General features: G+C 37.8%; 1 protein-coding gene across 1 annotated transcript in view; it reads left to right on the top strand.

Moving 5' to 3' along the window:
* CRIM1 (cysteine rich transmembrane BMP regulator 1) overlaps window positions 1–25,222 on the top strand; it is a 183,775-nt gene that overhangs the window by 148,275 nt on the left and 10,278 nt on the right. The window contains exons 9-13 of the mRNA XM_080614768.1: window positions 6,286–6,442; window positions 13,113–13,234; window positions 16,867–17,076; window positions 21,531–21,746; window positions 24,012–24,233. Coding sequence (XP_080470894.1) covers window positions 6,286–6,442; window positions 13,113–13,234; window positions 16,867–17,076; window positions 21,531–21,746; window positions 24,012–24,233 — 927 coding nt within the window. The remainder of the gene's footprint in view (window positions 1–6,285; window positions 6,443–13,112; window positions 13,235–16,866; window positions 17,077–21,530; window positions 21,747–24,011; window positions 24,234–25,222) is intronic.

Raw genomic sequence — 25,222 nt, 5'->3', positions numbered from 1 at the left:
TGAATCCTAGAGTTGTTTAGAGCAAGTATCCAGGTGGGTAATTTGCCTGAATGGACTCATGATATTATTTTTTTTAAACAGGGTTTTCTAGCATCACAGTGCCCAGTCCCTTCATTTCTATCCAGCTATTGTGAATCGTGAGTTAATTCTAACATAAGGAGGGAGGGTTAGTGTGGATCTGTGGAGGCAATATATTCAGAGAATTCCAGTTACTAATAAGTAACCTAGTTTTCTCCTTCATAAATTTGCCTCCCCAGATCCCCACCCCTGAAGATTAACGAGCAGTAGCAATCCACACCGAGAGGACGGCTGAGGAGTGCTTAATTATAAAGGTACTGTGAAACAGTTCTCCTGATTTGATCTATCCTCAGCGTCAAGAAAATAATGATGGTGAAGGTATGTAGCTAGCTTCGTGTAGCCACGCTGCAGATTGTCAAAAAAATGGACACCAGCCTAAGCCAAGTTGAAATACTGACATAATTCATGTCAAGTATCTGTTAATTTTGTCTAGCAGTTATTTTTTATCTGTGAATTAGAGGATTGACAGCTAAGAGTATTTCAACAGGCTATGCATCTCTAAAATGCATTTTCAAAAGTTTCTAGACAAAAGATGACTTCCAGTCTTCACAGTACAATGATCAGTGTGTCCACATGGAAAGTAATAAATCGGAGAAAAATAAATGTCCCAGTTTAAGAGCTTAGAGTTCTTATATGTCATATATATATGCTAGAAGAAAGAAATCAAGCAGTTGTCCTTTAAATAAGAGTTAGCTGGAATTTCAATCGAGCTATTAGAAGTTCAAACAGAAGACCTCTCTTACACCTAAACATGCAATTCACGGAATTGAATTCTGTTTTCTTTTCAGTTTGATTTTTGAGCAATATTTTATAACACTCTAAATATTGATAGGTTCATGGGAGGTGGACATGTGAGCACTTTGAAATCAGGAATAAAACACATATTTGATGGTTTGAATTCACAAATAATTGTGACTCCTTTTGAGATACACTGTATCTGAGGTACCATACTTGAGGAGAAGATTGCGTTGTATCCGAAGTATACAACTGCTGAGTGAATCCTCACAAATGCAAAGATTTGCTAACATTGCATATCCTGGAACAGAATTTTGTTCTTGTCTTGTTTGCAGGTTGGGGCCTGGACATCCATATATCAACTGCTTTCACATGTTGATTTTGTACATAACCTTTCTTTCCTTCTCAGTCTTACAGTGATCTGACAGTCTTTCAAAAAGAAGAGTTGGTATTAGTTTTGGAAACAAGAACTTAGTGGAAAAGAGTTTTAAAACACCACGTAGTTTGTGTGCAATGTAGGGCCTCACCCTAGCTTGATAATCATCTCTTCTTAAGACAACACTTCCTGCTTCAGAGTGTTGTCCCATCACCTGTATCCCAAACAGGTTCCTCTTAAACAGTTGTCATGCTCTTCTGAAACTCTGATATTTGCATTATTATAGTCAGTATGAAACTGTGAGTGGATGAAGAAAGGCTGAGAAAGAACTCACTATGTTTAGAAGGAATTTTTGGGTAACAGTGACCAGGCTGAAAAACCTTGGTTCTCATATTTGTTAATAATTCACAAATGTTTTTTGGAAGGCCAGTTCATCTTCAACTGTTGTTTCCCTTTCTACTTGTGGTTTGTTTTTTGTTTTGTTTTGGTTTTTTTCCCAATAGCATCTTATTAGATTGATCCAAATGAATCCAGTAATTTGAAATCCCTATATCCAAGTCAGCATATATAATGTGTGGCAAACTACAGAATTAAGTATTTGCTAGAGCTACACTATTTCCCAGTGTAGTGAGGTCTAGTCAGGACTGACTAGAAACATGGATCTTTTGGTCACTGACTTTGCTGCAGCTTTTGCAGTCATGATTACACATTGAAAAGAAAATTGCATGGTCTTGTGTGGGATGGATTCACTGCTCTAAGTATTCTCTGTGTTTGTCCTTGAGTGAGTATTTGTTCCTAGCAGCAGGCTATTTTAATAATACCACTGACTGAGGACAAACAGCCTTTCCATTGATTATTGTCCTAGCCTTCTGCTGTAGTTCATGCAGTTAATACTCTCACAGAATTTTATGTTATGTTTCAGCGTATGTCTATTCTCACGTTAAAATGCTAAGTATTTGTGGTAAAAATACAGTTATATTAGCCTGAGACATTCAGGGTCACATTCATCTTTTTCTAAAGTCATATCACATCAGTACCGTTCTGAGATCAACCAATATCCTGCACCTGAACTCTAGTTTGTAGCACAAGTTCTTGTTTATTCCTTATGGCCAGCATGACCTACTGTGTTTCCAGAATTATATTTCACCCACTATTACTATTTTATTCCCCTAAGCCCTCCTCTTACCCTGTGTAGGAGGATTGTTTTCTGTATTGACATTACCTCATGGACATTTCATTTTTCATAGGAAAAATTAATGAGCATATTTCTACTATTGGCATAGAAGAAATCTACTCCCCAGCCAGGTATTTCCCCAAGCAGGACAATGAAAGATGTCCTCTCTTTAATTGGTTTCCTATTCATCACTGGTTTAGTCATCTACCACCTATCTAACCATTAGTTAGCTCCCTAGGTGATCAGTCAGAGAAATAAAGATAGCTTATACTATGTGTTCAGAAGCTTGATCCCATTCTGTTAAGATTTCAAGTACCGTGCAGATGCCTAATGCAGTTCTCAAACTTTGAAAGGTAGTTTTCCTTTTACATTAGCTTTTAAAATGTTTCCTCTTATGCACTCCTTTCAGACTTCCTGATTAACCCTGATATACTTTTGAAGCATTCGTTAGCCCAGCTAGAGCTGGATCTCTTCTCTGCAAATACGTTCCGTGATTTGGGTGCAGGTTCCTTATGAAATTTAGCTACGTAGAGGTGGAGAATGCCCCTAAACAAAAAACTGCTAACATTTTGATGTGGTAAATTTCCTCAGTTCATTGTGTTTGAATTTCCTGAACTAGTTCTCTTTATTCTAAAGAATAATGAATTATGTATTTGTCACTTGAAATGTAAAACCTTGGCAGAAAAATCTTTTTTCTTATCCTTTCGTAATAAATTTATGATGATTTTTTTTTATGACGAACTTAAAGCTATAGCTAAGGCTATAGAAATATTTTCAAGTTGACAATTACATAAAGTGAATTTGATTCACCTTTTAATCTTAAATGCCCATACTGTTTTCTGAAAAACATATATATATACACACATATACCCAATTTAATATACTAGTCCAGTGTTTGCAACAAGCCTGTACAGCAGAGATAAGCTGTGTATCTGTACCAGATTGTACTTCACTTTGAGACTGCCTGTTAGTTGTTGTGTTTTTAATGATGTATAAGTAGGGGAAATTCAGGTCAGATGTGAAAGCGGATCAGAATTCACTGGTTTTCAGGATACTGAATTTCTTCATAGAAAATTTAAATCTCATTTCCACAGCTTGTAATGTCATAACATCAGAAATACAATAACATACTAATTTTAGTAACAAACATCTTCACAGAAGGCATCATTTTTAGCAACTTATTAGAAAGACTGTCAGTTAGAGGTCTGTGAAGATTATTCTGATTTCTTTGTATAGTACTGACATAACACTAGTAAGTTCAGATGTTAACAATGGTCTGTGTTGACTTCAGCAAGCTTGTCCTGTACATTGTTTTGATGACTTTTTGGTATGCTCTTCAGTGTCTGTTATTAAGATTGGTGGCAGTGGTGGTTAGTCATCCATCCCAAGGCTCTGAAGAGCTTTTCTTTCTTGGCCAGTTATAAAGTGAAAGTTCTTTTGAAGGTAACTCACTATGCAGAGGATTAAGCAAGGAAGATACTGCCTTGAGACTGGATCTTCTGGCTGATATGTCAGGTCACTGAGTTTTATGTATATTTAACACCATAAGCTGCTTGGAATGAGACACCGTCTTCCTGCTTTTATAGCACTGTCTTAGACACCTTTAACTTAAAGTTACAGTTTATTAACTTTGCACATAACAAATTTGTTTTGCATGTCTGGAAGCAGTTTCACTATCCAAATCAAAGCAATCAGTGCAGAAGAGAATAATACTGAGAACAAAAACTGCAGGAAAAATCTGTCGGATTCTGAGCAACCGTTATTTTACCATCTTTCCTAATTTCATATTCAGACCTGGGTGTTGCACTTTGATAGCTCTCCTTAACACATAATCTGAGTCAAATATATGCCAATTCAAAAAATCGGTTTTGTTTTTTCTATTTTTAGATATTTTTATTTCCAGCTCTTTTTTTCACCTTTTAAGATGTCTGTTCATTTTCCCATTGCCTTTGCATTTGCACCTTCTTGTTCCTTGACCTGTCTTCCATGAGCCTGATGTTTATGGACAGCCACCTAAACACTTCATATCCATGACAAAGTATGCATCAGAAAATGAATGGTTCTGATCAATCCAACCGGTGTAATTCCAGGATCATTCACTTGATCATTTCAGAACATCTCCAGGAGTTATCATAACTTCCATAACATGGAATTCACAACATGGAACTTCATAACATGACATCCAAGGTCATAATTGAGCTAAATTCTTTTTGGAGATACTCCAGTGGAGGTGACTTTTCCATACATTCTTATGAAGTTCAAGTCTAACTTTAAAATTATGACTACCTTATAAAGTCATGCATAATGAAAAGTTTAGTTAATTTTATTACTTTATGCTTTCAGGCAATAATTGTATACAAGCATCCTAGTGTAAAAGCTCATGAATTAAAGAGCAATCTCATTATTTTAACTTGCTTCAAAGAAAGCCTTAGTGTTACACATACATCGGTCTTTACCAGAGAAGAATATTGGAGTTTCCTCTGCATTATAATGTTTTTAAATCAGCATTAGTGGTTGTGTATTTAAAAGACCTAGTAGTCTTGATGGATCAGCCTGAAATCTATCCTTTGAAGAACTTTTAAGACTTCATGAAGGTTGTTGTGTGTGTGTTTCTGAGCACATCAAGAATCTGAGGTAAGGATTTCTGTTGCTATGTGAAGGTTAGATATGTCTGAGAGTAAATGCTTAAATCCTGTGGCACTGGTACTCTGCTGACAAAGACAAACCTCTAGAGGTTGTGAAAGGATCTGCCATTTCTTTTTCTGTATTCTGAATGACAATACAACTTGTACCCTTTTTGCTTCAGACACCACATTTGCGTAAGACCAGAGTAGTGGGAGCGGTGAACCTGATGATCTTCATCCTACTTAAACTGAGAACTGTTGTTTGGGATGATAAGGCTCTAATGTTGCATTGCACTTGTAGGCCCAAATTCCACCATGAAAGCACTCTCAAGCTGCTCTCTGTATAACCAGCGCTTTGTAGTGGTGTGGATGTTTTAACAGGATACCAGTCATCCTTTAAATATCTTTCTAAAAGTCAGCCTTTTGGATGTTACCTATCATAATCTTCTGTTGAAGAAGCTCAATTATATTTTCCTGTTTTTCTATTTTGATCTCATATTGGCTATTGTAATAATGGTCTCTTAACACACCTCCCTTTACCTTCCCCTCCTCCTCCCCCCGCCCTGTGTTTCACATCCCTAGTGTAACAAAAATCATCATAACTTTTTGTTTCCTCTCACCTCTGCAACCAACAAATGAGTTTTATATCCCAGAGCATGTTAAGAGTTGTCTTCCTGGTCCTTCTTCTTTCAAGAGGAACAAAAAGCAACTGAACATTCTCAAAATAATAAATTTGAATGAGAGTGAATGAAATGACCATTATTCTTCTCTGTGCTGGAGAAATTGAGATGTCAGCAATCCACAAGCAGGTCTTAATCACCAAACAGTTCACAGCAAACAGCATAAAGAATGGAAGTTGTTAATATATCCCATTCAGTTCTATTAAAATAAATAGAGGGGAAATAAAGATGCTCTATGTTGACCAGAAACCTATTAAACCCATATAATATGTGGAAAATATACTTTAATTTAAATTTTTTCCTGGAGGCCAACATTCGCGGATGTTAGAGTCATTTGGCCGTGCATTTAATTCATAAACCCTAGTTTAGGGTACCAGGTAGTACTCCCCGAGTTCTTGACTGGAATGGAAGACATCATGTAGTGTCTGCTCATATGGTTTGGGTCATTACTGGAGAATTCTGACACATATTTTAAAGTTAGGACAGTCTGAAGGTAAGGCTTACTAGTACTTAAAAAGTTACAAAATAGAAGGGAACAGAAGATTTGGTCTGCTAAAGATGCATTTGTCTGGTATAACCAGTTTCCACGCTGTGATAACCTGCATGTGTCCTTTGCAGGGGAGGAGCTGTGCACTGGCCTCATTTCGGGCTGCTCCTTGGAGTGTTCCTTTGGCTTCCAGACTGACGCCCACAACTGTGAGATCTGTCAGTGTCGACCGCGGCCTAAGAAGTGCAAACCCATTGTATGTGACAAGTACTGTCCCTTTGGATACTTGTACGTATTCTCATTCTGAAAGCATCTTTAATACAATCTCTGTACATATTGAAAATACGCAAAATCGAGGCATATGCTTGTGTTTGCTTTGTGGCAAAGCAGAGGAACATGTAGGAAAATAGAAATGTCATCACTTGATGTGAGATTAAAGTATTCTTCAAAATGGATTTTGATCAACAGATGAAGAAATGGCAACTTAAAAAACCAACAGCAGATTATAAAGGCAAAGCAACGCTTAAATTTTGTTTGAAGAATATTTGACGAACAAGATGAAAAAGCTACTTACAAGTAACGTCTCTTGCATGTAGCTTTTTGAAATTCTATTTGCATGTTCTACTGTGGTACCCTTTCATTTTATAGCCATTTATTCAAATGATTTTCTAGTATTTCAAGGAGGTTTTTTAATGTTAATATGACAGCAGACTAGTTTTAGTGAGACATTTCTGATAGTTACACAATTCATGCAGAACATTGCTGTCTCTTATCTAAGTTTTTATAAGCCTGCTCAAAATCTGTATTGTTGCTGGGGTTCTTTCTCCATGTAAGGAAATATTTGTGGTATTTATTCATTTATGGAACGGGTGACAAAAGCTGGTCAAATTTTTCATCACAGAAATTTTTTAGCAATCAGGCTGGTGGCTTCTATATGTATTATGCATTGTATTTTTTGATGGATCCATTCCATATTACTGCCTGCTTTTCATAACAGTTTAATTTCTGAAAATAAAACCAGATACCTTGCAATACTCAAAAAAAAAAAGGGGGGGAGGGGGAAATTCCCTTGAAAACATGAAGTCACTTCTTTTTTTCTAAGTTAGAAAAAATGCTTGAGTTGTATCCTTGAGGCATTCCCAGTGTAATTTAAAAATACCCACATAATAGCAGTCCGGCAAAACAAAGTAAACACCATTTAATATAATCCTGTATCTGTTACTTGAGATACAGAAGTAGGCTTCCTTTTGGTTAAATAATAGCAGATTTTTGCACTCATGAGAGTGGTGGTATTGAAATAAGACAAAACGAATGAAAGATAACAAAAATTAAAACAAACTTCACTTTTCTCTCCAAACCTCAAAGTTTAATATGGGAGAGTGTCCTGGGTTCAGCAAGAATTTAAAATTAAAAGGTTAATAAAATTATCTTCAGGCATGTTGACTTCAGGAGTGGCTGGGAGTTGTTTTCATTGAGAGAAAGTAGAACAGGAAGGAATTTACAGAAAAGGGATATCAGTTTTCTCATTCCCAAAAATTCTGCCCAATGGCTTCAAAAGCAAGGATGGCTGAAGGTGGGTAGCAGAATGAAATAAAGATGAGTGACTGAATAAATGAATGATTTATTGTCTGCAGCAGGGTCAATAGCATAGCCATGGGACAGGATCTGAGAAGATTTTTCTCATCCATGTGTTTAAGGAGTATGTGCATGACAGCTGATATTAACCAAAAAGTGTTTAACTGTTTATTTACTCTGTGATTGAATATCATTCAGCTTGGAACAGGAAAAGCTGGTTTTAATTTTAATATTGCAAGAGCATAAAAAATTATTATTTTCAAGGCCATTTGCTTTAGCCTATTTGAAAGTTATGAGAAAAACAATAAGTAAGGTCTATTTAATATCTTTTCTCATTGCCATTTTGGACTTACACAGAAATAGCTAACTCTGTTCTTTTCTGTGGTATCTAAAGTGGTTAAGTTTGTTTCTGTTTTTGGTTTCTTTCAGTTTACTACTATTGGTTTTCTTCACTGGCAGTCCCAATGTAGATTTCACACTGAAGTGTTAAAAATGTTTTTCTGCTGCTGCGGAGGATTGGTTTGAACTATAGTTACCAAAGTTGTTTTGTTTGTGTAAATGCATTCGCTGGTATATTCTTCTAGTTTTTTGTGCAATATTTTTCCCATCAACATGGATTTAGGAAGAAATACGCTCTTTCACATAATGAGCAGGTTTGCGTGGTTTGGTTATTTTAAACTGTGCTTTTTGTCTAGAGGAAGGTGGACAGTTATTTTTACAACTTTAAATGGTACATAGTAGAGACCTTAATAACCTCTGGTGAACTGAACTTGGTTTTTCAGGTTTTTTGGGTTTTGGGGTTTTTTTTGTTTGGTTTTTTTTTTTGTTACTTCAAAACTGAATCTTCAGAAAAAAACAAATGCTCCTTTAAGATAAAACAGTGAATTTCCATTCCTGGGCCTGTGCTTCCAGTGTATGTGACTGGTAGTAATTTCTTAAGTCTACCTCATTAGTGACCAGACCATGTATCTTTGCTGTCATTTGTAAAATACTTGTCCTACATAGTTCACATAGAGCAGAAACCTCTGAAGATGAGAAAGATAAGAACCCAAGCATGGAGCCTAATACACTTTGCACCTTAATAAACCGATTTTCCTTTGAGAGCAGTCCTCGAGACCTATAGAGTCTTTAGTTTGCGTGTGAGTATCACCCTGCTGATACCTGTGCCCAAGCACTTAAGGTGATTATTGTTAATAAATCTGTGGTATGTGTCAACAGTAATCTAGCTGATTGTGTGGGGAAATCTAAAGCGGTCTGTGCCATCTTCAACGTGGACATACATTGCATTAATGCTGTCTATCTACCCAAAAATGGTTCAATATTCTGAATGAAAACCAAAGAGGACTGAAGAGAAAAAAGATAGATGGGCCTAGCTTTATTTCAAGAAATCGATGAAATCATTCATTTTGCTGGAATTCTTTCCTGTAATAAAGAACTTATGACTCAGTTTCTGAGAAGGCTAGGAAAAGGCCTATGAATTTTGTCCTTGAGCTGCAAGAGCATTTTAAACACAGAGATGCTTGGTTCTAGGTGCAGGTATTTTTCAGTGTCGATCAAGTGTCAAGGAAAATATGTTAAAGGATACGAATTTCAGGCACAAATCCCAGTGATTTTCTAAACTTGTGGGGGAAGCAGCCAGTGTCTAAGAAATAGTGTGTTACTGTCACATAAGAAGGTTAGAAAAATATTAAGGTTTATGATGTTGAAGAAGAGAATAATAAGACAGGCTTTATTTCCTAGATTTACTAGGCTTACTTTGTATGACTGAATAAGACTAAAAGTACAAAGTAATATGCTTCAAAATGGAAACACAGATCTTCAGAATTTGAAAGTATCTGGAATTTAGTGAAAAGGAAGAAAAATGGTAAACAGGTTAAAGTTAAAAAGTATAAATATTGAATCATGCAATTTGCAACTGTTCATTTGAAGTCCTAGATGTGATAAAATGACACTTTGATCCAACACTGACTCACAGAGTATCAGCTCTGGACCATGTATTGACTTGCCCAGGCACTCCCTAGTGCAAGGTGTGCTGTCTGGCCCGTTGTACCCTCTCCCATTCAGAGAAGTTGTTGGAGGTCAGTGAGAACATCACACAAGGCAGAACTGCTCCATGGGCTGGCACTGAACCATACAGCTCATCTTCAAATAGGAAGCATTATGAAAAAGATAATGTTCAGCTTCTCACAGAATTACACTGCTTGTTGTAAAGAGGAGTAATTTATAGCCTGTATGTATGACTCATTTAATATATTGGCTGGAACGGGAAAATTACAGATTTCTGTATATGTTTTCTGTACTTAGATTAGCTGAAACACAATTTTCTCTTCTTTTTCTTTTAACTGAAGTGTGCATAAAACAGTTCTATTAGAAAATCTATGTGATCTATGTAGGACAAGTATTTTACAAATGACAGCAAAGATTAATGGACGTATATGGTAGATGGGAGTAAGATAAAGATGTTTTTAAAGCAAGTTTTCGATTTCAAGCTGATGCTAGTGCTTTAGGAAACCTGTCTTTGAGATGATCTTTCCCTTGCACTTTTGTACACCTGAAAAAAAAACATAGTACGTTTGTTCAGCTCTTTACTGCTACCATGCCAATTTCTTCTCTAAAATAGCAAGCCTTATGTGGCTTTTGAGGCTGTTATGACCATGAAAAGCATGGGAAGACAGATCTCTATTACCATGTAAAACTTTGGTTTTACGTTAAAAAACAAAATCACAAGTAGGACACTAAGGAAGCAAGTATTAAAAGTGCATTAAAGAGTGGAAAGTTAAGGAGTAATCATCATCTGTTTGATGTTTTTAATTTTTTTTTTTTAAAGACTGCCAGAGGTTGATAATTGGGAAATCTGAGTTTGTGCATCTTTAAAGAAACCAAAACATTTTCACAGTTGTCTAAAAAGAAAAAAAAACCTTAATAGAGTTCGCTGTTTGAAAACTCTACACATTAATGGAAAGAAGCACTTCTTTTAAAATTAAAAGACTGTGGTTATAGAGATAAAGGAGATAAAAATAGATGGATAGCAGGACAGAAAGTTTTCCATTCTCCATCCTATTGTGTGCCTGTTTTCCTCAGCCTTTTAACTAAAAATCACAAGAAGTTCTCTAGAGTTTGAAGTCAGTATTTCTAGGATTTACCGAATTTATTTCTTCTCTGTTCCTCTAGATGTTCTGACTTCCCATATATTGTCTTTGTTGGGAGGACTGGTGTGCGTTTAATGGTGTAGTAATCAATGAGAGACCTGTCAGTTTCCCAATAAATATTTTTCTAATTTTAATGAGTTACCTCATTAAAGCAATATATTTATCCACAGACTTACAGAAATAATTTATTAGGGGTTTTGACCCTCTTTGTCTTTAATTTCTTCATTAAAACTCTCCTTCCCATGCCCCCTTCCCCCCCAGAATCTTGGGAAGATGCAGAAAATTACTCTACCTATATATGACAGTTTGACACTGTCCCACATGACATCCTTGTCTCTAAATTGGAGAGACATCAATTTGATGGGTGGACCACTCGGTGGGTAAGGAACTGGCTGGATGGCCGCACACAAAGAGTTGTGGTCAATGGCTCAATGTCCAGCTGGAGACCGGTAACGAGTGGTGTCCCTCAGGGATGGGTGTTGGGACCGGTCTTGTTCAACATCTTTGTCAGTGACATGGACAGTGGGATTGAGTGCGCCCTCAGCAAGTTTGCCGATGACACCAAGCTGTGTGGTTCGGTTGATACGCCGGAGGGAAGGGATGCCATCCAGAGGGACCTTGACATGCTTGTGAGGTGGGCTGATACCAACCTTATGAAGTTTAACCATGCCAAGTGCAAGGTCCTACACCTGGGTTGGAGCAATCCGAGGCACAGCTACAGGTTGGGCAGAGAAGAGATTCAGAGCAGCCCTGCAGAGAAGGACTTGGGGGTGTTGGTCGATAAGAAAATGAACATGAGCCGGCTTCAGTGTGCGCTCGCAGCCCAGAAAGCCAACCGTATCCTGGGCTGCATCAAAAGGAGCGTGACCAGCAGGTCAAAGGAGGTGATCCTGCCCCTCTACTCTGCTCTCGTGAGACCTCACTTGAAGTATTGTGTGCAGTTCTGGTGTCCTCAACATAAAAAGGACATGGAAATATTGGAACAAGTCCAGAAGAGGGCCACGAGGATGATCAGGGGGCTGGAGCACCTCCCATATGGAGACAGGCTGAGAAAGTTGGGGCTGTTCAGCCTGGAGAAGAGAAGGCTGCGTGGAGACCTCATAGCTGCCTTCCAGTGTCTGAAGGGGGCCTGTAGGGATGCTGAGGAGGGACTATTCATTAGGGACTGTAGTGACAGGACAAGGGGTAACGGGTTCAAACTTAAACAGGGGAAGTTTAGATTGGATATAAGGAAGAAATTCTTTACTGTAAGGGTGGTGAGGCACTGGAATGGGTTGCCCAAGGAAGCTGTGAATGCTCACCTGGTGGTGTTCAATCCCAGCTGGACAGAGCCTTAGGTGGCATGGTTTACTGTGGGGAGTCCCTGGCCATGGCAGGGGGGTTGGAACTAGATGATCTTAAGGTCCTTTCCAACCCTAACAATTCTATGATTCTATGAAGAGATATAGTACACTTGTGCCTGAAGTGTGAATGGTATTAGCAGTCTTTCTGAAAACAAGAAAAGAAGACAAGCAAATATTCCAGTATAGGGTTCTCAGAAGCATCAAGTTTATGGTGCTGTGAAGAGGTGCTGTTAGGTGGTGCTCTAGACTCCTGCCTAGGTTCACCTGGAAGCTTTGGAAGTATTTGTGTTCTTGATTTTCTGTAATCTGTCTGCTGGAAAGTTCTCTGGTTTTCTCTAGTTCAAAATTAGCTACTGTGTCTGCTAATAGGGTTACTGGCATTCCACATGCTAATCTTTGAGTCAGCTTTTTGTCTGCTTATTTAATGTTTTCATAGTTTTATCTATAGATTTAATGTGCAAGAGAGGATATCTACTGTACTTACTGCTGGAGGAGGAAAGTTAACACTAATTTACGTTACAAAAACACAGAAATTTTAACAGATTCTTACCTACCCCTCTAACTTCTTCAGTTTTAGAAGGTTTTCTTTCTATGTTTTCACTTTAAAACAAAAAAAAATTATCATCAATAGTTGTCACAAGTACATACATCTGTATTATCTGCTATGGCTTAAAATTACAATATGCAGATTCTGCCAGTTATATGGAGGGAGCACATGCCAGGGATGGAGACCTGTGCACCCCATACACCTGCTGAACATAAGGGTGACAGTTAATGATAACTTTCTTTACTTGATCAGTCCCTTCTTTAAGGAATGCTTTTGCTTTAAACATGACATGTAGCTATTTGAAGTGACCTGCTGACCTTTAACAAATTATTTTGGTCATCTAGGAAGAACAAGCATGGCTGTGAAATCTGTCGGTGTAAGAAATGTCCAGACCTGCCTTGTGGTAAAATCTGTCCGATGGGTTTCCAGCAGAACAGTCATGGATGTGTTATCTGCAAGTGCAGAGGTACGTGTGAATGCATGACCACTCGCAATTGCAATTTGTGTTCAAAGGGGTTGGAAGCTAGAGCAGAAGAGAAGGAATACTGCATGGAATATGTAAGAATTGAAATACGGTAACTGGTGGGGCAGGCGGTTCAACTTCTCTCAAAGGAGAGTGTTGCTTTGCAGGTGTTTGTTATTACCTGTGTTCATCTTGGCTTCAACAAAAGCCTCTGCTTGGCTTCCATCTCCCTTTACAAAGTCACAAGAATCAGTTTGTTATCATTAATAAAAATTAGATCAGGATATTAATAAGTAACTACTAGAAATAAGCTAGTTGAGAAAGGAATTTTTTATTTATTTTTTTTTTTTCAGGAGCAGTGTTCATACTGGCTTCTTCACCATCATCTTTTCTTTACAAACTCAGGTTTTTGATTTGATAGATGCCCTGTACACCATCTAAAATTAGAGTGCTGTTTCTTGGACACTTCTCAGGCAGACTCAAGGAACAATTTGTAGAGGGAGTGCTAACACAGGACTGGGTATTCTTAAGGCAAAGATGTCACATGGGCCACATCCCAAACTTGGAACCACCAAGTGTGAGGTGGAGATTGAGATTGTTGTCTGCTTTAGTTTTGTGCTGCTTTTAACATGTCTCTCTTTTTTATCTCTTTTTAAAGAGATTTTCAGTTTATGTTTTGTATTACTCTGGATATCTGACTTCCTCCATTGCTCATCTTCACGCGTTGCATTTAAAGACTTCGTTTGTGCTCAGGCTCTCTCTGATCCTAACTACTCTTTCATGCTTATTTTCTTTGATTCTTACTTGTGAGTTTTGATTTCTAGCTATAGAGAAGTACTTCTGAGTATTTTGCAATTGCTTTGTATAATGACTCCATTCTTAACTTTTTAAGCAGCTGGGTTTTTTTACATTTTAAAAAATTATAAAATATAATAAGACAAGCTGTGGGAACATGGGACTTCGGAAGAAATGGTACAAGTTCCTTCAGTCACTCTCCTGTAGTTGAAGGCAAACATGCAGTCATATTAGTCAGAAGGATCCAATGTTACATTTTTTCCACATGACATCATACTTTGCAGACAATGATAACAAAACTGTAAGATTTCTAGAAAAAGAAAAAAAATTAACAAAGCATAAGTGTACTTTGCAGGTATGAGAAGCAGAGAGAGATATCACTGGCATAAGCTGCAATGTATGGCTTTTACCAGAAAAAAAAATTTAGAAATTAAGAAATGGTAACTGCTGAATGGAGTCCCATTGAGACACATCGTTTTCATCACTTATCTTGTCATTTGTCTCCATGATCACAGTCAACACACTTTTCCTGATTGTTGTGGTGCTGTGATGGAATTTACACAGGGTGTTCTCTTAGGTGTGCCCTAATTGCATCCCACACTGCAAACACATGCAACTCTACTAATTATATGTATGCACACTTTTAAGTTCTTTCCTTAACCAGAATGTATTTTAAAGCATGCACAAATATTTAGGAAAAGTAACTTGATCCCTCTCTTAGTAGTATTTATTGTTATCATGATCATAAAAATACCAAGCTATGAGCAAATCACTTCAACATCACTTCATCAGCAATTTGTCTAAGAATAATGGGAGCAATTGCCAGCATGTTCTGGGGAACTGTGAATCCTTGTTAAAATTTTGACCCAAAATCCCTGAGTAAGAGGAAGGAATAGGTAAATCCCTTGCCTGTGAATTAGCTCCACTTTCTAAATTGCTTCTGCCAGAAATAGCTTATGCTAGGATTAATAGAAGTACAGGGCTGGGATAGTCCTCTGGAAGACAGAGGGTCTGTTTGTCTGCCCTTGCATAAAATAGAGTATTTCTGGATAATCCTTGACAGATGTTTGTCTAAGATTTAATTTATTAAGAATCTGCACTCTCAAAAGGGGGAAAAAAAACCAAACAAACAAAAAACAACCAAAACCAACCAAACAAACAAAAAAAAAGACAATTCTAAATAATGTTTTCCTGTGGTTACCAATATGTGACAATTTAAAATTAATTTTCTAATATTTCTCTCCCTTTCTACAAAATTGTACCAGTTACTTCTCATCAAACATAATGGAACAGCTAAGCACCATTCCCTTTAGAATTCTCTCAGTATTTAAGGAATTGCAGCTGGAGCCCCCTCCATGTCTGTGGGTGTTGTTGGTTTGGGAGGGAGGAGGGAGGAGGTGTCCTAAATGAAATAAACCCAGTTATTTTGGCCTCTCCTCACAGTTCAAAAACTGGATATTGTACTTTGGCAGTAGTGACAAGCTTTAAACTAGTAGAGATAGTACCTCATTGAAATTTACAGTGCTCCTATACTTGTATCTTAGGTTGAACTTGCCTTCTCTCCAGTGGTATCACACTTATTATTTCTGTTCGTGCAATAGGATGAAGTCTGATTTAAGAAGTGTTTTATCCTTATGCCATGAATTTTCTTTTTAATTCACAAAATGGTATACTAATGTAATTTCTGTGTACTGGGTTCTTACTCTGATGACATGCATCAAACTAACTTTGTACCATCTGCTTCTGGTTCTGAGACCGCCTTTAATAGATCTGCCACAGCTGAAGACATGCTGACTTAGATGTTGGTAAAAAACAACCAAAAAAAAAACATTATCAAAGTTACATATAAACATTACTACTTTTTATACTGCATCCTTTTTTAAACAGAAAATGAAATAAGCAACTGAATACAAATAACCTTATATATATATATGTCAGTAGAACATGGTTGACATACGCTGAAAACAAGTCAGTTCACTGACAAACTGATCATAAATCCTTATCATCATAATGATGTGGATGAGGGAGTGTTGGGCTCTAAATTCACTCTGCTGATTAACAAGAATATATTGAATCTGAATCCTGCAGCACTTAAATATCACATAAGATACAAATGAGACTTCATCCTCCCTGGACCAACTGCTTCCATGTGCTGGCTAAGTGCAAGTAACGCAGCATTTCAAGCTGCTGTATTTTCATCTCAGTAAAAGCCAGGAATGAGGGACAAAATTGTCAGAGCAGTTGTCTTCCAAGCATCTCATTTCTCGTAATAATGTAAACAATCTCTCTAGGTGTTTTATTAAATATTTCTAGTATCTAGCCTGACCATGTTAAAACTTGCTTGTAATTTTTGTCATTCATGATGTAAGACCATCCTTAGCTGTTGTAAATGCTTTTATGTTCTACTTGCTATCAGATACTCACATTATAGATAATCTAATACACTGCCATATTAAACATTTCATTTTAAATATGCCTCATTTTTTCTGCTGTTACACTCCATTGCACTTCTTTTTTTTTTTTTTTTTAATGTACATTATTAGTGAATATTGCATTGCTGTATGATTAAAAACAGTATAGGTGCAACAGAAAGAAGAGATTACATTTTTCAAGGAAATGCATTCTACTGCATCCCACCATCCCCTTCAGTATATCCTCTAATTGTTCTGTGTGTTTTGTTACCTTGTTTCTAAGTGTAAATGCTAGAACTACTATTCACTTGGTCTTATATGTGCTTTCAGTATAATGAATAATGCAGTCCAGCATAAGGTCGGTGTGGATTTTTTCCTAAGCAACACATGCTAATTGGACACTTTTTTTTCCCTTTGACTTTTTTGCAGAGGCAACTGCTTCTCTTATGCCTCCTGTTAAAACAGGCTCTTGCCTGTCAATGGATGGGCGGCGACATGAGAATGAGGAGAGCTGGCACGATGGCTGCAGGGAATGTTACTGTCACAATGGCCGGGAAATGTGTGCCTTGATCACCTGCCCTGTTCCTAACTGTGGCAACCCCACCATACATCCAGGGCAGTGTTGCCCATCATGTCCAGGTAACTTGCTTTTTTCTATATGCTTTGTAATTGGGTTTTATTTCATATGTGTTCTGTTTCTAATATGTGACAATAATCTCATGCATCCTTCAGTGATAGGTATCTGTGAAGGTTTCTATGCCCAAATGTAACAAGACAAGTGGCTTTCATTAAGATCTCACATGGGAAAAACTTCAGTAAAAATGGGAACTTCAGTATTTAAAGCATATGCATGTTGTGAGTCCTAACATGTTAATCTTTGACAGATTGAAATCTTTAAACTAGCAAAAGTTTCCAATCTGTATTAGTTCTAATAGCAAATTCATACTCATATACAATTTTGTTACCTATAATAACAAATATAATAAGCCATTGCATTTTCTCTTTTTTAATTCGAAATGGAGTTTTATTATAATTTATCTCCTGATCTGTGTTTCACATCCCCTCAAAGGAATACACATTTAAACAGATGTCTTAAGTAATTGCACATTGTGATTCTGTCTTCTGAGAGAAAACTCTGTGTCACCAGCAGATGATTTCAGTGTCTCCAGTGGGAAGGCCCAAGTACAATTAGTGTTGCATACCAATATAATTTTAATAAGTGTTAATATGAGAACATCTATGAAATACATTAGAGTGTAGGTACAGTATAAGATTAATGCCCTTTAAAATATTGTAGGAATCATTCAGAAGACAAAGTGCTAGATAGATTAATTTGTAATACCGTGATATTGTGTGACTTGATTGGAAGTTGTGTTACAAGTAGGACCAACGAGGCTCATGATGCTCCTGTAAATAGCAAAACAGTAAAACAGCAGTAGCAGGATATAAGCATTTATGGTCTGCTTCAAACTCTTTGTGAAGAACAGGAAATCCTAGGGGCAAAATTAGCAGCCAGCTCTTCTTTCTGAAAGTGACAGACACATAGGATCTAAGATAACCTAACCGTTTAGATTGCTTGAACAAATTGTGATCTCCAGTGGAGTTTACACCGTGTGGCAACTGGAAAAACGTAGTCCCCCAAAAGATGCAAGACTCCAAGAAATGTGAGTCTCACTTTGAGCCTTTCTCAATCCGCACTACTCTGCCATATGGAGGCTGGGCACTGTGGTTCCATGGCCAGCCGTAGTGTTACTTTTGGCACTGGGTTTCATGAAGCCAGAGCTATTTTCAGTACTAAGTAGTTACTTAGTTAATGAGGGCAAGCTCTTAATGCTTAGCATCCTCGTAATGACAACTGTTAATGAAATTTTTAGCTGAAATTAAAACAGTAAATTATGCAAACTAGGGGAACAGTCCTTTGCTCACTTCCTTCTTTTCCATTGTCTTCCACTGGCTATTCTGATGGGGAATTAGGAAAGCATAAGATTTTTAAAGGGAACACTAGTGTTTTGTCAGCTCAGCTTGGAGCACTTTTGCCACAGCAGTAAGCAGTGTTCATCTGTATGTATCCCGTCAGGTATTGTCATTCTGTTGTCCAGCTCCCTGCAGACACACACGTACATTCACAGTCTGTCTTAAATAGTACGGTTCTTTCCCCTGTGAAACCTCAGTGTGGAAAAAAAAAAACAAACAGAAAAAGAAAACAACAAGAAAAATATTCAGTCAATATTGTTCCATGAGGAACAGACAAACAGGAAATAACAATTACAGAGTATCATATTCCTAAAGTCATGTCACTTGACAGGGATGTTATTTTCTACTTGTATTATTACCTGGAATTCAGGGCTGCACAGAACTGTTGGAGTACCTGCAGTAGTCACTCACCTTTTCACAATCATTTGTGTACTATTGTAGGGGATCCTATACTTCATATGGATGGGCACAAGTTAGCATGTCAATCTTACATTAATAAACATTCAAGATTCAGAATTTATGTAGGATGGTGGTTCCAGTTCCAGGAATTCTGTTGTTAGGTTCCTCAAGAATCATTCCTGATTTCACTGTACTGTCAGCATACTTGTGTATATTGTTTTACCTAACACAGAACACATCAGAGCATTTAAATAAGAGTAACGTCACTAGTTACTTCATGTATGGAGAATGAGTAAATCCATTCGTAAGCCTAATGTTCGGTTTGTGGAAAAAAGATCAGGATGAGATTAGCAGTACCTATTTTCTCACACTATACATTTCTTGGGAGTGAGATCAGTGCTTGATTCTGAGCACCAGCATTGTTGGTCTCCTGTGTAAAAGAGTAGCTGCTTACCCAGTAGGGCCCCTTTCATTGAGGTGCGGTGTCTGCATAGGTTTATCTGACATTTTTCCTGCTTTTGAGGCACAAGTCAACTAGCTTCTGTGTTAGCAAAGTCGTACTTAGTGTAAACTCTTACAGTGCTAGGTCAGACACAGATTTTTTTTAAAGTGATTGCACATAGAAGTGTATGAATTAATATGGCCAAATTAGTCCTTGTGTGGTTTTGTTTTTCTCACTGAGGTTTTATATTGTTGGAAAAGTACTTCTGATTTTATTTTGCAGAGTATTGATTCCCCACTGATGTTGTTAAATAATAATCATGGCTTTCAGTAGATAGTAATGCAGTTTGGAACTGTGAGACTGTGAGCATGTCACTCAAATGTGTCTGGCATGAGGATATTGAAATAATTAGCAATTCTGATGCACTGAGTTTTGAATTGCACTGTTAACCTATCAACAGGGAAATGGCAGCTCTCAGAGGTCATTTTTCAGGCCAAAAAAAAAAAGGTGGTTACATTCAATTCCATATTTAGTTAGTTTTCAACAGAGCAAATTACCTTGACTGCTAGAACACTCGTTATAACCATGTTTCTATATATTAAGAGCTTTGAGTAAATTGTCCCGATGCTTGTGAAAAGCTGCAGGTTTCCTGTAAGATTTAGAAAGCCATTCACTGCTAGCGTTTTGCAGAACAATGCTATCCAGCAAGCGTGTATTTCTTGTTGCTAGTTGCTTCTTCAGGAATATAGTAGTTGTACATCTGTAGCAATTCAGTTGCAATCATATATCAATATTAATGCGGCTAAGGGAGTGGTAAACAATACCATATGTACAGCAGTACTATGTGGTTATGCTTTTCTGATTATGAACAGTATATGACCTGTAGCAAAACAGGCCTATGACTTTGCAGAGAACTAAATGCAAAGGAGATGGCTCAAAAAATTTCCAGAAACTAATTAATATTGCGTTTGCCACAGTGAGCTAGGATGCCATTTTGTAAAATGTAACATATTGTTCCAGCTAAAATGAAAAACAATCAGTGACAAGACCTGCTATCTCACTTCAGGTAAATGCTACTGAATCACATGTGATTCATAAATGTAAGCAGTAGGAAAAGCATAGCATCAGCAAATCAGTGAAAGGTAAAAGAATTCCATCAAAGAAAAAATGTGTGAGTACTTTGTGAATAGAGTAAGATTGGCCAGAGTCAGTCTCTCTGAGTTCTACTGATCATTCTCCAGAAACGAAAACAAAAAACAGTAACTGATTGCTGTGTCTTCCACGTGGTAGTGTCCTTGGGCAAAGGGCATTCAAGTAGGCTGTGAGGATGCAGTTGTGGCATAATCTTTTCTTGACGATAAGTCCTTAGACACTTTCAAAGTGCAGGATAGGTTTATTTTTTCTTTTAGAACACCAGGAGGTAAAGAGTTCCCCCAGCTTTGAAGGACACTCACGCTGAACAAGAGAAACATGTTTGGTTCCTTGCTTAACTTGAAGGAGGTTAGGTCTATTCTCTAAACTGCCTGGATTAGAGACTGGGTGAGTCTTTCAGCCAGGTGTGTAGGCGTAATGTAATTAAACATTTGAAAAAGGATTAAGGTTCATCTGGTGAGATATAGTCACTGGAAAGACGAGTCTACACACTGCGGCATCTCCCTGGATCCAGTTTCTACTTCAAAGACTGTATTTATTTATTTATTTATTTATTTATTTATAACGGAACAACATGATGAAGCACTTTTAACAATGCTTACAGGTTTTTAGGGGTTTGGGTGGGATTTTTTTGTTGTTAGGATTTTTTTTTTTAAGCTGGCACCAAATGTTACAGATAGATATCACTCAGGAAACTGAAAGGTAGACAACTGAATCTGGACTTCCTAAATCCCATATTTACACATACTTATCCATCCTTTCAGAAATCGCACTGATGCAAATATTTAGCAGTAAAGAAACTGTCTGATCAGTGTGATTTTTCTGAAAATTACAGTTGTCTCTTGGAATTCCTATATCAAAGGTTGGTCTGATTTATTCTGAAATGCCAAAAAGCCTTGAAGTCATCTGATTCATCTTAACTAGCATTTATTCAGACTGATTCTCAAATTTTTTCTTGTGAGATGCAGGTGTCAAAGGTGAAAGAGCTTCATAGAGAATATATTTATAGCTAGTTTTGTTATTCTTAATTTTTTCCGTAGTAACAGAAATGATGAATCTTGGGTACATTTGCTAATTGTTAGAGTCACAACTGATTTTGCCTGTCTTCCAATTCTGTTTTTCCCAGATGAAATAATTGTGCAGAAGCCAGAGCTCACCAGCCCATCAATCTGTCATGCTCCTGGTGGGGAATACTTTGTAGAAGGAGAGACATGGAATATTGATTCTTGCACACAGTGTACATGCCACAGTGGACGTGTCCTGTGTGAGACTGAAGTCTGTCCACCTCTTCTTTGTCAAAACCCCACCCGCACACAGGACTCCTGCTGCCCACAGTGCCCAGGTATACACTGACAACCAGCTTTCATCAGAGTTCTTTCTTGATCTGAGTATGTACGATGTGTATGCGTGAGGTTGGTTGTTGCCGTGACTTTGTTCTTTAGCAGTTCGGAGTGAGAGCCTGCAGTCCTCTGTCTCAGCTGCAGAACTTGACTGTGCAAGAGATACCATGCATGTAAAGAGCACTAGTAGTCCTCAAGTTTGACCATTTTCAAGGGCAATCTAATAATTTAAGGGTTGCATGAGAACCAGAATCCTTGGTTGGAAGGATTGTGAAATATACAGTGGCCTGTCCATGGAAACATGCAGAATTAGAGAACATTAGAAAGTAGTCAGAGTGGTAGGCATATACAGGCTTGTTTCTTTTCATTTCTACATGCTTTGGTTTCTGTGAACATTTTTGTTTCTATCTTATCTATTTGGGATTTGGTCTAAAAAATGCTTGTGTTTGCTCTTACATTCACCTGGTATGATCTGAGAGTGACTTAAAGGCAGCTGAGTAATATCAAAGCATTCCAGCCCAGCAGGTGTGCCAGATTCCTCCTGGACTACCTGACAGTATCGAGAAAGTAACAGGATTTATTTTCCCCTGAGGAAAGAGATGCAATTATAAAAGAACACAAATTCCTATTTTACATAGCAAATGGGGGAGTTACTTGCAGTGGAAATTTAGTCCAAACCTCTGAATTCTGTGTGAACTCACTAAGAAAATATTTGTCTTCATTAAAAACAAATTTTTGCCATTTCTTCTACAGGGTATTTGTGGGTGTTTTGGGTGATTTTTTTCCGACAGAATATTTTCAGTAAAATATATTTTCAGTCAGTTCTTCTGATTTCCATTTTTTCAATTTTAATAACAGTGAGCATATGTTTAACTTAATAATACTGTTTGGATGAGCGGATCTTTTCTCACTGGCTATATAGAATCATAGAATAGTTAGGGTTGGAAAGGACCTTAAGATCATCTAGTTCCAATCCCCCCTGCCATGGGCAGGGACACCCCACACTAAACCATGCCAACCAAGGCCTCATCCAACCTGGCCTTGAACACCACCAAGGATGGAGCATTCACAACTTCCCTGGGCAACCCATTCCAGTGCCTCACCACCCTCACAGTAAAGAATTTCTTCCTTGTATCCAATCCAAATCTCCCCTGTTTAAGCTCTAACCCGCTACCCCCTGTCCTGTCACCACAGTCCTTGATGAACAATCCATCCCCACAGGCCCCCCCCAGACACTGGAAGGCCGCCACGAGGTCTCCACACAGCCGTCTCCTCTCCAGGCTGAACAGCCCCAACTTTCCCAGCCCATCTCCATAGGGGAGGTGCTCCAGTCCCCCGACCAACCCTGCGGCCCCTCTCCGGACCTGTTCCAACAGTTCCATGTCCCCCCCATGCTGAGGACACCAGAACTGCACACAATACTCCAAGTGAGGTCTCACAAGAGCAGAGTAGAGGGGCAGGATCACCTCCTTGGACCTGCTGGTCACGCTCCTTTTGATGCAGCCTAGGATACGGTTGGGGTTCTGGGCTGCGAGGAGCTCATTCTCGTAACTTACACAGTTACTGAAAACCTGTGCCCTTATGTATCTTTTTTTTTTTCTTCTCCTTTTCTTATATGTTCTCTGCAGATACTTTTTGATCTGTAATGTCTGTCAAGATACAGCTTCATTACAGAAATGTGTCACCCCCATGTGTGGGCATGAGAATTAAATCAGACCCGCTGGCATCAAGCTGAAACCCAATCAAATTCCATTTGTTTCTCAACAGTTTATAATTAGCTCATATAAGTCCACTAGTGAAGGCAACAGCAGCATAATAGCTTTTTACTTTGCATCATTCAAGCATTTGAACTGACATGGCAGAAGCTGGGACTCAATTTTTCGATTTAAAATTTAATCTCTCTAATTTAAGCTGTATTACTACATAGCTTTCAGTTCAGAGCATTCTGAGGGGCTGCTTCTGATGGCGATGGTTTTTTACTTTGCTGGCCTTCTTATTTTTTCATTTTTCCCTTTTTTCTTTTTGAATAAACCCAATAAAGGTCTACATAAATTTCATTCTAGAGCACATCATAAGATCCTCATCACATGTAAGGACTGAAAAGGCTTAACATTCTGTACCTCTAGTTGTTCGGAAGAAGTGAGCCAACGTGTTACGATTCCATTGTGTTCTTCAAGAGTGAACCTTCTGTTAATACAGAGATATCAGGGAAATACGAGACAAGTTAGCTACTTAAGTTAAATAACTTGATCTGTTTATATTTACAGATGAGCCTCTTCAGCCCTCTTCATCAAGCAATGAGAGCATGCCCAGTTATTGCAAAAATGATGAAGGTGATATTTTTCTGACAGCAGAGTCCTGGAAGCCCAATGTCTGCACTAGCTGCATTTGCATGGATGGCGAGATTAGATGCTATTCAGAGTCTTGCCCACCAGTATCCTGTGAGAGGCCTGTTTTGAGAAAGGGACAATGTTGTCCTTACTGTATTGGTGAGCAAATAAAAATAGTTGATAATTTGCTAATGCCTTCTTGGGAATAAGAAAGATGTTTTATTTACAAACTGAAACATGTTTTGCCTGTTCTGGGGAGATGCAGTTTCTGCCTTCAGTTGAACTAGAGACTGAAATCAGCGTAGGGAGCTTTATGGATCATGATTTGTGGATTTTAGGTGGAAGTGCATAAAGATATAGATGTAATTTTCCTACAAACTTGAGAGGACATCCTCCTAAAAAACTTGATAAATATACCTTACTAGATGAAAACATTACACAAAAAAACGGTTTATGTAAAGGAAGATCTGCCAGGTAACACGTGTTACATCAAAATTTAATAATACAATGAAAATACTAATTATGACTGCAGAAGATAGGCTTGAAGCATTATGAAATTTCACAGAATGGAGAAGTGTTAAGAAGGCATCTAAAATAAAATACAGGAAAAAAGAGAAAGGTCACTAAAGATAGTTATAGAAATGAGGCAAAATTATATATTTGAGAAAAAATTAGGTTGTTGGGGGTTTTTTTAATAGTAAAAATGCATAAAGAATTAAGGATCATCCACTGGTTTTGAATTTAGAGTTTAAGTAAATGGTGGATGCTGTAGACAGTGAAAATTGACAGGCATTTTTTAAGTTGCAGAATTTGAGATTATTGATTGTTTTATTTTGAATAGGAGTATTTATTTACAGATTAGTCCTTTTTTGTGAGTTCACAGTAAGTACAAAGGCTATAGAATGGAAGCTGCTGATAAAGTTGTATAATAGACTTACTGAAATTAACTTGTCATGGTTTAGCCCCAGCTGGCAACTAAGTACTGTGCAGCCACTCACTCTCTGACCAATACCCTGCCCATCCTCAAGTGCCTTCTGGGTAACTTCCCCCAGTTTATATACTTGGTATGACATGCTGTTGTATGGAATTTACCTTTTGGCTAGTTTGGGTCAGGTGTCCTGTTTCTGCTTCCTCCCGGCTTCCCGTGC

Source organism: Psittacula echo, assembly GCF_963264785.1.
Source record: "Psittacula echo genome assembly, chromosome: 4".
Classification (NCBI taxonomy): domain Eukaryota; kingdom Metazoa; phylum Chordata; class Aves; order Psittaciformes; family Psittacidae; genus Psittacula; species Psittacula echo.
Note: the sequence above shows the minus strand (reverse complement) of the source record. Positions and strands in the feature narration are given on the sequence as shown.